General features: G+C 36.5%; 1 protein-coding gene and 3 non-coding genes across 4 annotated transcripts in view; 2 read left to right on the top strand and 2 right to left on the bottom strand.

Moving 5' to 3' along the window:
• Positions 1-2,350: 2,350 nt before the first annotated feature.
• On the bottom strand, positions 2,351-2,443 carry TRNAY-GUA (transfer RNA tyrosine (anticodon GUA)). Its single transcript has 2 exons — positions 2,407-2,443; positions 2,351-2,386 (listed from the first exon to the last, which is right to left on the bottom strand). It is a non-coding gene; the product is annotated as a tRNA-Tyr (tRNA).
• Positions 2,444-4,294: 1,851 nt separating this feature from the next.
• Positions 4,295-18,781, top strand: part of LOC145671555 (facilitated trehalose transporter Tret1-like) — a 29,875-nt gene continuing 15,388 nt past the window's right edge. The window contains exon 1 of the mRNA XM_081740743.1: positions 4,295-4,345. Within this exon, the coding sequence (XP_081596869.1) occupies positions 4,295-4,345 (51 nt within the window). The remainder of the gene's footprint in view (positions 4,346-18,781) is intronic.
• On the bottom strand, positions 10,515-10,605 carry TRNAY-GUA (transfer RNA tyrosine (anticodon GUA)). Its single transcript is given in 2 exon segments — positions 10,515-10,550; positions 10,569-10,605. It is a non-coding gene; the product is annotated as a tRNA-Tyr (tRNA).
• TRNAY-GUA (transfer RNA tyrosine (anticodon GUA)) lies at positions 11,373-11,463 on the top strand. The gene is given in 2 exon segments: positions 11,373-11,409; positions 11,428-11,463. It is a non-coding gene; the product is annotated as a tRNA-Tyr (tRNA).

The raw sequence follows: 18,781 nt of genomic DNA, 5'->3' as shown, positions 1-18,781 counted from the left end.
GTATCATGCACTTTGCAGTATGTTGCAGCACTTTAATAATGGTGCACTATACGTACACTCTAGATCCTGCATATGTCCGATCCATACATTACAAGAAGGCAATACGTATTCGATACAGGTAAAATCTGTATATTTCATATGGACAACCTATTAGCTATATACATCCAATCTATACATTACATATGGCCAACCTGTACGCGACATACGTATAATCTATATGCTGCATGCAGACAGTCTGTAAGCTACATATATGCACTCTGTATGGTGCATACGGATATTCTGTATGCTGTATCTGGACAAGCTGTGTGCGACATAAGGAAAATCTGTATAATACATACGTACAATACGTATACTGTATCTAGTCGTACGTATGGGGCACAAGTACAATATAGATGCTGTCTCGGGGTTGAACGCAAGAAACATACGTACAGAACGTATATTGCATACTTCTTGAAATCATGCTCCGTCCTGATAGTCAGTGTATGTCGTCATTATTAACCCACATGCTACATACGACCCTGACGTCACAAAGCTAGATATTACCTCCGTATATACTTGTTACTGCAGATAACGTCACACGAATGACGTCATTGCACTTGTGCAGACAGTACGTATAATACATACTTTTTCAGCTATACGTTTGCTGAAGGATGTTATATACGGTTGTACGTTAAGTCCAGAAACTACAGGAATTACGAATGTAACCTACGTTTTTAAGTATGCCACCTACATTTTTTTTACTCAGTGTATTCATCAGATGTCAAAATTTCGTGAGCATTGCAGTGAATTACTAACATCTTTTCCAAATTGCCCATCGTCAAGCCATGCCTATTGTCACGGAATAATGCCTTATATTGAGGAAAAAAAATGTTCTACATCACACGATGTTAAACTCGCGTATTTGAAAGTGGGCAAATCACGAATATTCGCACCATCAACTTTACTTGTAGTTTGGCCTTCCAATACTTCAGATATTTTATATAAAGTATTGTAGCCAAGGTGTTTCTCAAACAGAACCTTATTTTTTTTTCTTACCACTTCAGCTTTCGAAGCAGAAAGAACATTCAGCTTTCTTTAAAGGCACTGTACTTCTTTAACCGAAGTACTCAATAAATCTCCCGTATTTCTAGTTTCTTTATAGAGTGAGTCAAGAAACCAAAATTAGAAAATATGAAAGCCAAGCCACATTTCAAGCCACTGTCACTTACTAAATTTTGAACAACTTCAATGGATGTAGCATCGACTGAGCACAATTTATGACTACGCTGTTTCTGCAGGTGCGAAGTTGCTTATAAAAACGACGGATAGATTCATATAGCCTATTCTTTTCCCGATATTAATTTCTTTCGAGAGAAAGGAAAAAAATAATTCGTTGTGAAATTTAAAATAAAATCACAGAAAATCATTAAAAAATGTATTTATTACAAAAATGTCCAAAATATTTATTTACATAACTTTTTTCAAAAAATATGTATTTTTTATGTGATTTACACTTGCAGACTCTTAATTGGGATAATAACCTTTGTTTTTGGGCTTGTATGTGTTTAGAAAAAAATATGTTTTTAAATCAGATATCACAATAGGATCTGGTAAACAATACGCAAACTGTTTATCTTCTTTAGGCGTCAATAGCGTTCAAGACTCCATTTCAGCACCACTATGAAGAAAGAATTACCTTTAAAAATAGCGTCCGACACACAGTTCTTGGTAGAAACATATGCTGGGAGTAGGTTCTGGAGATCCGGACCCCTAAAATCACAACTTTTCTAAAAAAAAAAAAAAAAAAAAAAAAAAACTTTCGGGGTAATTTTACAATTTTAATATAATTTATAATCATATTGAATTTCTATTCCCTCCGAAATAAATTCCTTTGTACGTCCTTGGTTCTTGACGATTTTCATTTCTGGAAGGTGTTTTTACCTTTGCCTTCCGTTTGGTTTCATGTTGATTGTTGTTGGAAATGGTAACGTAGTTGTTTGGTGTAGGGGTCGCAGCTATTGCGTTTCAGAGAAGTTATCTGCGAACATTAAATGATTATTTTAACACAAAAAGTGGGGGCATGGTGGCTTAGTGGTAGAATGCTTACCTCTTGTGCGTGGGATCCCTGGTTCGATCTCTAGTCAAGTACGTTTGTGGCGGACAATATCGTGTCCGTGGGTTTTCTCGGGTACTCCCGTTTCCTCCCACATTCTTATTCCATTAATTCTTTCATAAACATTAACTTACTTTAATCGTAATTCCCCATAGACTAACAGGTATAATCATGGAACGTTAAACTAAAAGATTTCATTTCATTTCTAATACAAATTTTACTGTATTATTTACGTTAAAAAAAAGTCCGCAAAACATATCCTCCGGGCCGGATTTGAACCAGCGACCTATGGAATACTGACTGCTTTCTTCTCACTACAGTCCACCGCTCTACCAACTGAGCTACCAGAGGAATGTAAATGCTACAATTACCATGCATCTAATCAAGTAGTGACCAGGACCGAAGCTGCTTAATTTCGGAATTATTCAACATGTTGCGGCTGATGTCGACGCCAGCTTTTATTTCTTGTAGGTAGGAGCCTTTTTAAGGTCATTTTTTTTTGTAATCCGAAAATAATTTTATATTACTTGACCTATATTACATTATAACAGGTCTTATAATAAGGAACACAGTCCTTTGAATCCTTATAGCGTTGTCACTGGTTGGGATTTGTGGTCCGAACCACTACTCTGGTTTTTATCCGGCACAAGCACATCTCATCGAGGATCAAATCCTAGGCAACTTACACAGAAAACAGAAATACTAATCACTTCATGAGCTCCTTAATGCCTAAGCGGTTAGCTTACGCACCTTTGGCGTGGGAGACCGGGGTTGTTGAAGTACTCAACAGTGAGGATAAGGTAGTTGACATTGCATCATTGTTAAACAGTTTAACAGTTCACGGTCTTTTGATGTCAGCTCGTTACGTTCAATATGGTTGCCAGTCTCGAGTGTTGATGCCGAGAAATTCTTTTCTAAGTATAACAGGATTGTTACTGACAGAGAACAAACTTAAAAGAAGAATTGGTAATGTGTTGATTGCATGTTATCCTTTAACTAAGGATGAGGTTAGAGGAAGAGTTTAAATTTTTGCATAAATTTCTATGATTCAGTGAATACATTAGCTAGCATGTGCACCTAATCAAGGGTATATTCTCAGTTTTGTATTAGATATACACTTTACTACCAAAAATATAGGCCTACTATTTAAAAGTTCCATACTTTATATATATATATATATATATATATATATATATATATATATATATATATATATATATATAACTTGTGCTACATTAAAAAAAGTAAATGCGACATGAATGCGAAGATTGTGGTAGTTAATGCTATAAAATATCAAAATTGTTGCGAAAAAGTTTCGTCTCTAGTGAAACGGCATCCATTCCATCTGAAATCTCAGTTGCTCTACAACGTCTTAAGACGTACGGGAACGATCTGAAGATTTGTTGTGTCTTACCGAACATCCAATTTCAATAAAACACTTATGCTACTGATAAATAGTAGGCCTACTGGGAAGGTCTTTACGATAGTTTGTACGAAAATTGCGCTGCACAGTTGTCGCATACTTGCATTCAAGGATGTTATAAAATAGAGGATCTGCCCATACCTATCTTCAACATATGAACTCAATGAAGACAAAAAAAAACAACCGAGCATCATCTGAGCCGGCACGTCTGATTGGTTACTCTCGTTTCCGCCATGATTGTTGGCTCCAAACATTGCGATCTTAGTGGCGCGGAGTGGGTAGAGTAGGTGTGGCGAAGCTGTGACGTATGGCTTCACGATTTTGTTGTATGGGCAGATCCTCTATTTTATAAGATCCTTGCTTGCATTCTTTAAACCAAAACACACAGCTTGCACGCTCAGGACCAGTAAAAACAGCCACCTTTGCTGCAACTACCGCTAGCGCTTGTGTTGGCTTGTTTCTGAACTAGTGTACTACGTAAGTCAAAACGATGCACTTTGCTACAAAATGGCACCAAAACCATGTCTGTTAGATAAATGAATAAATCAATATGAGTTCTCAAAGTTGTAGTCTTTTTTGAAACACCGTGTATATGATTTTATAAAGCAGGTTTTAGATTCATAAATACCAATATCTAAACCAATCTTTATTATTATTATTATTATTATTATTATTATTATTATTATTATTATTATTATTATTATTATTATTATTATTACAAAGTCCAATTTCAATATTCATACTAACTTTATTTCCACAGATTTCTAGAAGTTACAACAATGGATGAACCTTCAGCATCTAATGGCGGCAAGAAAATTGTGATAATTCAGGTAATAGGAAGAAAGCATAAAGGTAACCATTTTACAAATCCCAATTGAAAAGTCTTAAGGGTAAAACATGATAAACGCCATTTCTTTTCTTCAAATCTTACAAGAAAGGATACTGTCGATGGTGCTTAGATTATTCGGCCTACTGTCGTGTATGGATATCTTAATGTTCAAAATATCTGAGTCACTGTTGCCACACTTGGTACAATTATACCAAATTCAGCCCTTTTTGTCATTCATCGGCCCGTTGGTACCACGCTGGCATTTTCAGCCCCTTTTGTGAAAAAGTTGGTACTATTCTACGCAATTCAGCACCATTTAACAAATACTTGTCACATTTCCAAAAGTGTCAGTAAGACTTTCCCTACATTTCTTTCTTTTGATGTATTTCAGGGGAGGTTCTAGAGCCCTGTACGACGGACCGCGGACACCCGTTAGTGACGGTGTGTAACCAGATTGGAATTCCCATCTGTCGTACCTGGACCGGTTTTACATTTTTTTTTTTTTCACAAATGTCAATTTACTTACCTTATATTCTTCTTACATTCTATTATTCTCCTTCGGTCGTGAAATGAACAAGAATAAGGAGCATTAATTTATATTTTAATATTTTATTATAACGTAGGGGTCTACTATTTACACACAAACTCGATGATTGATTTGTTTCTAGTTTTTCTCATACACTGAGAAAAAAATTGTAGGTGGCGTACTTAGAAAGCTAGGTTACATGCGCAATTCCTGTAGTTTTTGCACTTAACGTACAGCAGACGTGTAACTGAAAACGTATGTTTCATAATACTTTCCGTATAAGTGTTCTATCTATGCGTACTTCCCATATGAAACAATATAGGCGGTCACGATCTCACATTCAAGTGGACTATATAACATATAGCTGAGGAATGTAATATAAGTATATGCATGTGATATACGGTAAATTGTTAGATCCAGGCATCCTGCATCGGCATGATGTAACACCTAAGGGCAGTGTGTATGTGGCATACGGATAACGTATGCTCCATAATGATTTCTGTAGTAAGCAAGAGGATTACGTATATTTGTACAATATAACGCTTCCGGAAAATGGATTTTTTTCACTATATATGCCCTGGTTTATTGGCGACTTAGAAATAAAGGCGTGTTTGATTTCCTTACAATACATACCGAAAATGATAACTTTTTCCCTTTTAATTTGCGTCCTCTGTTAAACTTCCTACGTGCGATAAAAGTTTCATCTACTTCCACGGTTGTTCGGGGTTAAAAAGAGTACTTTCTTGGTTTGCACTCTTGGAAGAGGGGAGTGGGAGTGTTCTAGAACTTTACCTCTTTTAGTTTCCTGTTATAGAGCCATGTATTACACTGGTATAAAATAATGAATTCAGCCCTTTTTGTTTCAATTTGGTACTATTTTTCAGCCCACTCCAGAGATAGGACTGTGGCAACACTGATCTAAGTTATTAAGTAGTTTCGTTGTGGAGAGAGACGGATTTAATATGGTCAAGAAAATACTGCATAGCTATTTACAAAAACGTCAAATTTACAAAAATGCCGTACTATATTCCCCGGAAAGGAGCTGGAGAAGGTGTTTCTTCTGTAGTACAACATAAACAGCTGAACAATAACATAATAACAAATGTTAATTGCGCTTTTAATAATGTAAAAGTGATTTCAGAAAAGGTTAAATGTAATCTCAAACTAATTTAATTATTTTACAGTATATTATTAATAGTTGTACAATATTATCCAATAAAAAAATCATGTTCTAGATGATGCAAATATTTAAGTCAATCATAATGGATACAATATGAGATTAAAGTAGGGTGACCAACCGTCCCGTAAAAACGGGATTGTCCCGTTTTTTCACTACCATTCCCAGTGTCCCCAAAAATTTTCCCGGGACGCCAAAATGTCCCGTATTTACGTACATTAGGTACAAGAAAGCTTTCCAATCTAAAATTTCCTAATTTATATTATTATTTTCTAATCACATAGCTTAGAAAATACTAATATTATTATTTTCTAAGCTATGTGATTATATTGGAATATGTCTAATTACTGAACAACGTCATTACGACATTTGGCTAATTCCATTTGTGACTTACACGACAACAGACGTCAGACGGCAGTAAATATTATGTATTACAAAAATTATAAGATATATTCATGGGCAAGTTTTAGGTTATAAATAAGGGGCAGTAAGTCCTTCATTCATTTTTATTTGCAGCATTTAAATATGTAAACAAAGTGGCTGAAACAAGTCTCTAAATATATACGTGACTTACACGACAGTAGGAGACATCGTGTTTTGAATAACGGTTAACTATAAGAAAATTCTGTTCTTCTATTGCTGCAAGAAAACTAAAACTTTTTACATATATTAAGTAGATACCAAGCTATAAGACCAAAAGAAAATTATAATATTTTCTGTATTTATTTTAAAATATATGCTACAAATATAACGTGACGTACACGACATAAATTTGTGACATACACGACAAGTCTAACATCATGTCTTCGTTTAATTACAGTTTCAAAATCTATTGGCGGATAGAGTGGCACTAATGATTTAGAGAGATAAAAGGAAGTTAACAGACAAAACAAGAAGTTAACAGTTCTTTTATTGGAGCAAAATTTGTCAAATTCTAATTTATATCTGTGATAGACGTCTGTTAATGCAACATAGGCCTATTCTTTCTGTTGCGGCCAATAAAATTCTTTATCTTGATGGTAATGGCGAAGAAATGTTACATACAGTTGTTCTGATTCTTTTCTCCACATCTAACAAATATTTAATAGTTCTTTTTCGGCGAAGGGTAATAATACCCTGTCTCCAGTAGAGTATTTCCATCACTTCTTCGCTGCGTTTATTCCCTTCACATGCGCCAATGAACAGTTCTGGAATGAAATCGAACTTCCTTCGTGGTGAAGAAATATCTTAGATGAGACAACATTCAATAGTATACGCTGAAACACAATGAAAGTAGTGCTAGCTTCGTGTTTTTGGAATATTACATATTTCTTTCTTATGAAGTTTCCATTGGCGCATCAACTCAAATTTTTGAAGTAATACTCTTTACTGCAGTATATTACATTTATGTTCGGACATAACTTGCGTGCTCTCTCAATAAATTCTAAAGCAGATTGAGGATCAATTTGTCTTTGAGAGCCTTTTCCATAGTTCGTAGCAGAAAAATGCCAAGACATTTCAACTTTCTGCAATGTTATTGAACAAAGTGAATAATGTTGTGCACAATCATCCGACTGATATTCACATTGTTGATCGGAAAACCCGGATGACACCCTTCAAAATCTTCCATAAGTGTAGACTTGAAATAAGCAAATGGAAACATATCTTGATGCATACAATCAGATATAATTACGCACGAATCATGTTCTGTGGTTTCCTTTTCTTCAGGAAAATATATTATTGCAGTTTACGTAGTACAACTGTGTGATATCCAGTGACCGGTTTGTATCTTTTCTTGGTACATAAAACAGTAATTTCCACTAAAAATCCATTTGATGTAATATCATTCTTTTCAACTTCTCTATCTATTTCCGCTTCCATTCAGCTTCTGAAATAGGCACATCTGAAAATGCAATAGAAAAGATGAGTGTTACATATCTGACATGTCCTAATTTCATAATCTTTAAGTAAACTTTGTTGTGACTTACATATTTTCGTTTGAGTAAGCATGTTTTCTACCAAGGAAGCGTGACAGAGTAGTAGCGTGCTAGATTTGGCTCTGTAGGTTCTAGGTTTAAAACACATAGCTGGCAATCCTAACTGAGGTGTTCCTCATTCACACCAGGCAAATGCCGAGATGATATACTTTCAATAGATCTGAACGAATCCTTTCCCACATGCCCACCTCCGTCCTATACCGACCTGAGCTTTAGATCTCTAAAGGCAATAAATACCAATTTACAAGCATGTTTTCAAAACAACGAAAGAGTACGAGAAAACTAATAATGGTATTAAAAGTAGCTGGGTTAGAAACTTCGGAACCACATATGCCGGCATTGTTCCAGAGACGGTAGATACTTCCTGTCACGTTTTTAAAACTTCTTTCTGGATCACATTGATTCATATTGTTTAACTTTTCATTCATTTGTTACATTTATAGTCCAGTCAAGTACATTTTACACCCATACTTCATAATATGGCTTTTATCTTCCTTATCTTTCATTCTCTTCCACTAAACATAGCACTTAATACATTAATTGAGTTATCAATTCACTATTTATACGTTTTACTGCAGTTAGCTACTATTGGCAATGTGGTAACACTGCAACAAAATGTGACTTACACGACACGCATAATGTGACTTACACGACAGGGAAAGAAATGTGACTTACACGACATATTATATTTTGTATTTAAAAGAGTTACGCGTATTATTTCAGGACTTTCTGCACAGCCTTTGATTACCGTCTGTCCAAATGAAGAAAATTTAGAATAACAGCTTTTTTGTTTAATTATGTATATAAATACATAAACTTATTTATGTTTTCTTGTGACTTACACGACAGCCTACTTGAATAAATCAATTTTAATTTTCATGCTATTATTGAATTATGTGCAAAACAATGTCACTGATGTAAACACAAACATTACCTTAATAAATACCATATGCGATCTTCACTTACCTACAGGAATTAGCAGGAAAAAACTTTGTGTTAAAATCCAAACGTAGGTACGATATTCTGCGACATGAAAGTGGCCATATTTTACCTCCTGCAGAGCCATCTACAAATCAATGTTGGTATCATCTTGTTCATGTATATAAAAAAATCAGCATTCTTAAAAAATAATTTTAATACTTATGTAGGCCAAGGTGAAACTTCAAATTTTTCCTTCGTAGGGTCACTTACCGCGGAATTGACCATTTGCGATATTAGATGTGGTGGCTCCACTGTTTTCCCTCCTAGGCCTCCCCCTCCAAGACTCCCACTCCGCAGACGACAGTGCAAGGGGTTGAACTGTTTTTACTCTCTGTTTCGGGAGGTGGAAGACTGAGGCGCTGTCACCAGTGCAGTACAGTGTTTCCGTGATTTGACTAAGATGTAACATACTGTCATTTACGAAAGGGGAACAAAAGTATAGAAATATAAAAGTGAATGCAAAAAGAAAACTAGCTGTAAGTGAAATAATATTTAAAAGTAAGAAAAAGCAAATAAAGGGAGTTGGAATCCGATGCTGAGAGTAGTTTCTTATAAATTCGGCCGGGGACAGATTTTGTTGATTGACAGATATTGATGAATGTTTTATATATTTTAGTAATGTTTTCAAAATTTCATTTTTTGTTAGTTGCTGATAGTTACTTGTTATTTAATTAATTCCACAACCTTTTCAATAGATTTTAAAATGAAAAAGTGTAAATTTGCCCTTTTTGTGAGAGATACAGAGAGAGAGAGAAAGAGAGGGGGGGAGGAAGAGAGGACGGAGAGGCAAAAATATATATTTAGGGGAGTAACCTATCCAAACTGACCCGTTTTTTCTAGTTGACGATTTGGTCACCCTAGATTAAAGTGATATTCCTGGAATTTTGTTACATTATTATAAAGCGGGCAATATTCCGATTTAAGAATCAACGATAACATCCGGTGTATGCCTTCCATGATTTATTCTGCAGACTTCATTCTCTTCATGAAATTTATGATCACTTTTTCACACACACTTGCTCACCGATATAGCTGATAACACATTCAATTGCCTCCGTAAGTTCTCTCACTGTTTGGGTTTTACCTACGTAGACCTTTCATTTCAGGAACTTCGAAAGGAAGTAGTCACAAGGAGTAAAGTCACAAGTTTCACGTCGCTTTACATTTTATTATTTTAAATCAGTAACGTCGTTTTAGGTTTCGCTTGGAGGTGAGTGTTTGTGTGTGTGTGTGTGTGGGGGGGGGGAGGAGAACAAGTCTCTCCGAATAGTTAAGTAGATTTTCATGTTTTTCCATTGACTAAAATTTCAAACTGTGGGAGCAACAAATTGTAGTTCTTGAGCTATGCAAATCCTTTTGAATTTGTCCCCAAATACTTATATACTAGACTTCTGACGGTTGTGTCATAATGATGAAGTTACAGAAAGAATGCTTCATACTAAAAGAATAATGTTTTTAAAACTGTCTTCATGTACCATTTTGGTATCCAAAGAATGATAGCAAGATTTATTCCTCCGGGCCGGATTTAAACCAGCGACCTTTGGATTACCGCTACATGTAACCACTACAGTCCACCGCTCTACCAACTGAGCTACCAGAGGAATTACAGACGAACCTTCAGCATGATAAGCATAAATAGTGCTTATTCAATTATATTTATGCCTCGATTCACGTGATATGTCGTTCTTTGATCACTTCTCGGCTTGTACGCAGTACATCCTTACTATAAAAGCAAGACACCTCACAGTGTGAGTCACACAAGTTCCCAATATTTCAGTTAAGCTAATACTTGCCACTAGCTGCGCTAGCTCTCACGACCCCAAGAGATGATGCTAGTGTACAGACGAGACGAAGGCTTGGAGACGAGATTCAAGTACGCTTTCGGTTTCACAAGCATAATGATAATATTTTCCCTCCGGGTCAGATTTGAACCAGCGACCGACGGATCATTATTGTATGCAACCAGTACAGACCATCGCTCTACGAAGCTTTTTTTCTTACAAATAAACTTTTACTTCCTAAGCAAGGGCGCCGATTTCTTTGTAACTTTGGGGGGGCATTCATAAATATATATATATATATAATACATATAACAATAAAAATACAAATAAAAATATATATCGATAAAAATACATGAGGCCCACGAGCTTTGGGGGCCCGGGCCCTCTTGGCCCCACCTGGATCGGCGTCCATGTTCCTAAGGTTATATGTGTACAAAGACGAATATGTTCAGTCAGGCAAAGGGAGGAGGGAGTACAAAACAGTGTAATGATCGCACGGCAGAATGGTTATATCACGTGAATTGAGGCATAAATATGATTGAACAAGCACTATTTCTGCTTATCATGTTTAAACCTTGTGCGAAATTCCTCTGGTAGCTCAGTTGGTAGAGCGGTGGACTGTAGTGGTTGCATGTAACAGTTATCCATAGGTCGCTGGTTCAAATCCGGCCCGGCGGAAAACATTTTGCTATCATTCTTTGGAAATTAAAGCCGTAAACGAAGAGTTCTAAAAAAAAAGTATTTTTGGAGTAGAATTGATTAGGATCGGACGACAGAACACTATGTAGCATTAGTGATTGCACCTTTCAAACCACTATATTAAAATTTGTTAATTTCTGTAAAAGTTAGTTTTAAGAAGTTGTAAAAGTCCATTGAGTTCCCTCGTAAATAAGTTGTTAGCGTACGCGTCTTTGATATGAAAACCTTGGGCTTGATTCCCGGCGGGAGTTCATGTGGTTCGGGTTCCATGATAAGCAGTAGGTCCACGTTTCATTTAGCGTCATTGTTGAAAGGGATAGGACTATTAACTAAAAACGAAATCCAAAATAAAGCACACTGATAAACATATAATATTTTCTATAGATGACACAGAGTTCCAAGAAAGTTCTGTTATCCTAGATTAGATTTATCATATATACACGCATAATCCAATTGTATAATGACGTTAAAAGGAGACAGAAAATTAGCGAACTTATTACGTGAACGTACAGGTACCTAGGTATTTGAATAAATGTTTTCTAGTATGTGCGTTTCAAAAAGTCATTCGCAAACGGCGAGCCTTAAGTGGGTGCATGACCAATAAACCAAGATACAGCGTTATTTCGAGTTTGACGATACCAACAGTAATCACGTGAGATAATACCACGGGTAAAAATACTGTGGAGACACCCGACAAATGATAACAAAACTTGACACAGTTTTAACCGCTGGCTATACTGGGAACACGCATTATGTGAGAGGTGATCACTCGTTGGTTACCAGTAATTACGCCATAAACAATACGAAACCATAAACTACGTGCACAAGTCGGGAAAATAAAATCTTATCAATATTAATCCAGATACTATTCCAGTTACAAGTGTTCAGTAAAGGCCGTCTGAAAAAAAAAGGCTCGGGGGGAGACAGTGGTAAGTGCCACTTCCGGTGAAATTGAATTACTTGGTAGAATGGATCGGGATAGGACCACAGAACGGTATGTAGGTAGTTTATTTTCGGAAATGTACCTTCAGATGGAAGGGAAGCTTATGGAGGTATGTGTCATTGCATTGTATTGCATAGGAATGTTGAAACTTCTTTTCCAGTTTACTCGAAATTTAGAAAATGTGACTTATCACTGTCTTTTCCCGAGCTGTTCATAAACAAACTGCAGAAACAGATACAGGGTGTCCAATATATAATGCAACCCGGACTTTGGGATAGTAGAACTTTTGAACCTGAAGCGATACACAATGAATGGTTATACCAAAATAAAGCTTTGTTCATCCATATATTTTAAAACTAGGAAGCAACGATTGAAGTACACTAGAAACCACACGGTGTTCCCAGATGTAACCAAAGGTGTAAATCAATTTTTTTTGCAAAACAAGTAAAGTGACTCATAACTCATACATATGGATGTTCTGTTGTTAATTTTTAGTTTGTTTAGTTGGAGTAGCTTGGACACTATGGAGTAAAAAAATATATATATATATTTCCACCGATAACTAATTGGATGAGGCGTCAGTAAGGAGGAACTAGGGAAATCATAGTTTTCATAAATTAACACTCTGAATTGGCAACATTGCTGATGTTCCAGTGCGCCAAAAGGTGTGTTAATGATCTGTCTACATTATGCAATTCCTGAAAATAACGAAAAAGAAACTTTGAAATTATCATGATAAAACATTTTCTTACATGCACCCGCAACACTGCTACTATCACGAAATCAGTTATCAGCTCTACAGCAGATGCTGGAAGTGTTCCCTCTTTTGATTCAAGCACTGGTTCACACGTTTCACCAGGCTGGCAGCAACTTTACGAAGAGTAGAAATGTTCGAAGCACTGCGAATATTCGTTTACAGGTTTTGTATAGTTCGAGAATTGTTCTTGTATACCTTTTGCTTTAAGTATCCCCATAGAAATGAATAGCAGTGTTGCGGGTGCATGTAAGTAAAAGTTTTAGCACGATAATCTCAAATTTTCTTTTTCGTTGTTTTCAGGAATTGCATAATGTAAACAGATCCTTAACACACCTTTTGATGCACTAAAATATCAGCAGTGCTACCAAATCAGAGTATTAATTTATGAAAACTACGATTTTCCTAGTTCGCCCTTACTGAGGCCTCATCCAATTAGTTATCGGTAGAAATGAAAAACCTTTTTTATACTCCATAGTTTCCAAGCTACTCCAACTAAAGAAACTGAAAGTTAACGACAGAATATCCACATGTATGAGTTATGAGTCAATTTACATGTTTTGCAAAAAAAAAAAAAAAAAAAAAAAAAACTTTGACTACATCTGCAACACGGTGTAGTTCCTAGTGTACCTCAACCGTTGCTTCCTAGTTTAAAAATATGCATATGAACAAAGCTTCATTTTGGTATAACCATTATTTATGTATCGCTTCAGGTTCAAAAGTTCTACTATCCCAAACTCCGAGTTGCATTTGTATTGGACACCGCGTATAAGATAAGGCTTTATAACTTTTAAACTAATAGACAAAAAGCACTGAAATTTTGTACCATGCAAACGTCACTAGAGGGACACTTTGTCGTACCACAATGTTAACAGTATTGCCAATCCAATATAAAGTTGTGTGTTTTCAAATGTCACTACGTCAGGTTATTGCATAGTTCAAATCTACATGTAGAATAAAAAAAAAAAAAAAAAAAACACGATTTCACACTTATTATGCAGTGTTACAAACTAATGACGCTACATTATTGCAAACATCCCAATTCTGGTGGCCTCCACATTTGAGACAGGCGGAGAAATGTACATCCAAAGAACTTTAGTGTCTAACACTATGAGCATGATATGACGAATTTCGAATGGATACAAGCAATGTTACAATGGATTGAAAATTTGATTTTTTAAAAGAAAAACTTTATTTAAAAAAGAACTACATCTAAAATACCTCATCCAGTTACATAGATGGTTTTCGATAGTTGTGAACATCACAATGCCATTTACAGTAATTTGATATCTCAAACTGTTCTGGAGATATTGTAAACACTGTAAAAGTTTGCAACACTGCTTAAAATTATGTAATTCCGAGGACTTGTTGTAACTACACTTACCACAAGACGTTTTTGAATGTTATAGAAACAAAGTAAATAAGAAATTGTTTTAAAAAGTTCCCACATATACTCCGGTTTAAGCAATATATCAAATTTTAAATTTTCTTTTCACATTTTTCGAATGGTTTGAGATTATTGTGAACGGTATTATAATTTTTACATATATCAGAAACCATGAATGGAATTCGATACTACACTTATCTGAAAACTTTTTTTCAAGTACAGTCCTTTGAAAAAATCAAGTTTTCAATTCCTCGTAACATTGTTTCTACTTGTATGAAATACTGTAGTATTCGTCGTTAAGGTACAGAGTGGACACTAGTAAGCAGTCTTGTTGGATGTCTCCTCTAGGTCAGAAACAATAGCTGACAAACAGGAGTCATTGACTTCAGTTACTATGGGCGGATCACAAGTAACTTTGACAAAAACATTTTGTATTTTGTATTTCCGCATCCGTGGATTGGTCTATTGGAGTACGATGTTCAGCCGAGAGTGAACGAGGGTGAGGACAAGTCTTCAGCACAAGGGCGAGGGCGGGCAAGGGCGATGGACAACTCCCTTCGCGAGGGAGAAGGACAAGCTTCCTTAACAACTATTTTGAATATGCTGTTGTCCATTTAACATAACATCTGCCATGTCCCCTAGATGAAAAGTTGATGTCAGAGGAAGATTAAGATTGGTCATATTCTTCCTTTCATTTAATTGCAGTAGACAATTTCTCTTGTATATTTTTACATAATTATTAAAAATAATAATGCAAATGAATATAATATTTGCATGTTTCTAATGAAAGTTTCCGAATAGAAATAGCACTACGTTTAGAAGCGAGTGTGCCTCTTTGTTGTCCTGCCTGTGCTAGAAACTTCTTAGATAAAAAGTGTCTACCCTGTCATGTCTAAAGAGTACTGGTAGACAGACAGTCACTCACTTCATTCAGCAGTTAATGACATAATTTTAAGAGCGGTGATATCTGAACAAACACAATCAGTGAGAGAACCAACAGAATGCAGTAGATCAGACGGAAAAAGACTTGATGGAATGACTTTTGTTCATAGATGGCCATTTTGCACTGGGCTCGCGTTCCCTCGGGCTTGGTCTCATTTCTTTCAACTGGGCTCGCACTCGGGCTCAATTGTCAGTTCGGCTCGCGCTCATTTATTTCATTTAGGCTCGCCCTTAATTATTAAGTGAATTGTTTGCGTGAAGGTTGTGGAAACAAGTAATATGTTCTGAAGTTGATTGAGCAGTAGTTTATTTCTTACTCCTGTTGCAAAAATAGATATTGAGTGATACGGTACGTCCATGAACGTCCGGATGGTATAGCCTCAGTGCGATTTCTTTGTGTATTTTTTCCTCTTCTCCCACCCAAAACCAAGTTTTATATGCTCAAATACACACACACACACACACACACACACACACACACACACACACACATATATATATATATATATATATATATATATATATACAGGGTTGCTATATATATTTCTGGCCTAGGCAACACTAAGTGTTGCCAGGTGCAATCTGACATTTCCATTGGAAAGTTTGACATTTTGTAGCATAAATGTACTCAGAACTTTTTGACTTACGACAATTTTTTTTTCTTTTACAGGTACTTGAAGAAATCAACTTGGCAAAAAAATGGAATTAACTCGTGAACATTTTCGTGCGATCATTTTTCACAACTTTCGACGTGGATTATCACGACAAGAGTGCATCGATGAACTTAAATCTTTGTATGGCGACGAAGCACCATCCTATAGCACTGTGAAAAACTGGTACAACGAATTCAATCGTGGCCGACGCTCGCTCAAAGACGAATTCCGTGAAGGTCGTCCAAAAACAGCCGTTGTGCCAGAAAACATCGATGCCGTACGTGAACTGATAATGCAAGACCGTCATGTGACTTACCGTGAGATAGAGGCATGCCTAGGCATTTCTTCCACCAGCATACATTCGATATTGCATGAACACCTGGCCGTAAAAAAGGTTTGTTCTCGTTGGATCCCGCACAATTTGACAATCGCTCAAAAGAAAGCTCGTGTGGATTGGTGTAAAGAAATGCTGAAAAAATACGATCGCGGTGCTTCAAAAGACGTTTATAAGATCGTCACAGGTGACGAATCATGGATCTATGCGTATGAGCCCGAAACAAAACAGCAATCGACCGTGTGGGTCTTCCAAGACGAGCCAAATCCAACGAAAGTTGTTCGTGGAAGAAGCACTTCGAAGCAAATGGTCGCCTGTTTCTTCGGCATAACTGGTCATGTGGCGACTGTTCCGCTTGAGCAACGTAGGACGGTCAATTCTGAGTGGTACACCACCATTTGTTTGCCTGAAGTCTTCGGAGAAATTCGAAAAATGAACAAGAGAAGACGAATCATTGTGCACCATGACAATGCGAGCTCTCACACATCGGCTCAAACCAGCGCATTTTTGACCGGCCAAAACGTCGAAGTGATGGGTCATCCGCCGTACAGCCCTGACTTGGCACCCAATGACTTCTTTTTATTCCCACACATCAAGAAAAAAATGCGTGGTCAACGATTTTCGTCGCCAGAAAATGCTGTTGAAGCATTCAAAAACCATGTTTTGGAGGTGTCTCAATCGGAGTGGAAAAAGTGCTTCGAAAATTGGTTTGAGCGCATGCAAAAGTGTATAAATCTTGATGGAGAATATTTTGAAAAACAATAAAACCATTTTCGTTGATAAATATTCGTATTTTCATTATTAGGCCAGAAATATATATAGCAGCCCTCGTATATATCGGAACACATTTTGTACGTAAATTTACAGAACGAGACGAGAAGTGAGTCGTCGAGAATCGAGACAATAATGAAGTTTCCGATAATTGAGACGAGACGATATGTCTATAAAATTTACGAGACGAGATGATAAACCTTATTTCTCGTCTCGTCTCATGGGCAACACTAGTTTGCACCGAAAGATGTAACGGAAACTCTATTCAAATTTTGTCTAAACATATTCGTGGTAATATTAAGCGTGGAGTAGTCAAAGATTTGTTCCATTTTAGGTGATCCGGAGTAAGTTATACAATGGTATGTTTAGTTTTCTTTGTTAAGGACGTATGTTAGGAAAATAATTCAGGAAATAGGCTGGAAAATTGAGGAGCTGATCCTCGCGAGGGAGGCCCTCGTGAGGGCTTCCTCACCCTCAAATAACTTCGCCCTCAATGATATGAGGGCAAGGGCGAGCGATGGCGATGGCAATGGACAACTCCCTTTGTGGGGGCAAGGGTGAACGAGGGCGAGGGCCAACTTTCACTGCGAGGGCGAGGGTGATGGACAACTTCCTTCGCGAGGGCGAGGACAAGTTTCCAGCACGAGGGCGAGGGCCAACTGCCACTGCGAGGGCGAGGGTGAGTGAGATCGAAGTAAAATGAACATCTATGGTTCTACCTCGCCTCATATGCAACATGATTACCTAACATATTACATGCAACAACGATGGACTGCACACGCATCTTCAATGTTATTACCTTACATTCCATACAGATGCTTCCATTGTTTTGATAACCATCTGTATATACAAGTACAAACATATATACATGTATAAACTTACATTGTTGTCAATAGGTTGGGAAAGTCTCACATGAACGTGAATAGCTCTGATGACCTAGTGGAAGAACAAAAATAGCTATGCCGTAATTTTTATTTTTGTTTGAACATGCCGTATGAGTAGCTTATCAATGTAATGCCTCGCCTATAGCCTTTTTCGTTTATATCTTCCTGTTGGTTTAACAGGGAGGAGGTAACTGTAGCAAAACAAATCACACATTATAATAAAACATTTTATTATATTGTTTACTTTTAAGAAAGGAAGTGTTAGTCATTTGTTCTTCGTTTTCTTCTGAGTATACATTTCTTTTCCAATGTCAAGCACAGAGCAATCCAGATTTCATGAACAGATAATCGGGGATAGGTAAGAAATTAAATATGAGCTAATTTTCTAACAACTTTTCAAGGCTAAGGTTTTTAAAATATTTCCCGCAGAGGCAGTATTGGATTTAATTCCCTCTGTTCTCTTATGGGTTGCTGAATAATGAATAAATCTGTAATAACGAATAGACAAACTCTTAGAACACAAAGCTAATGAGATTTTTATAAACTATACTATTGTATAACAGCGACTGAGTTAGATCTGATTTTTTCTTCGAGTTTTTAATACCATTTATACTCATATAAGATCAAAA

Source organism: Thermobia domestica, chromosome 15 (assembly GCF_964235325.1).
Source record: "Thermobia domestica chromosome 15, izTheDome1.hap1.1, whole genome shotgun sequence".
NCBI lineage: Eukaryota > Metazoa > Arthropoda > Insecta > Zygentoma > Lepismatidae > Thermobia > Thermobia domestica.
The sequence above is the reverse complement of the archived record's forward strand: the minus strand, read 5'-3'. Positions and strand labels throughout refer to the sequence as shown.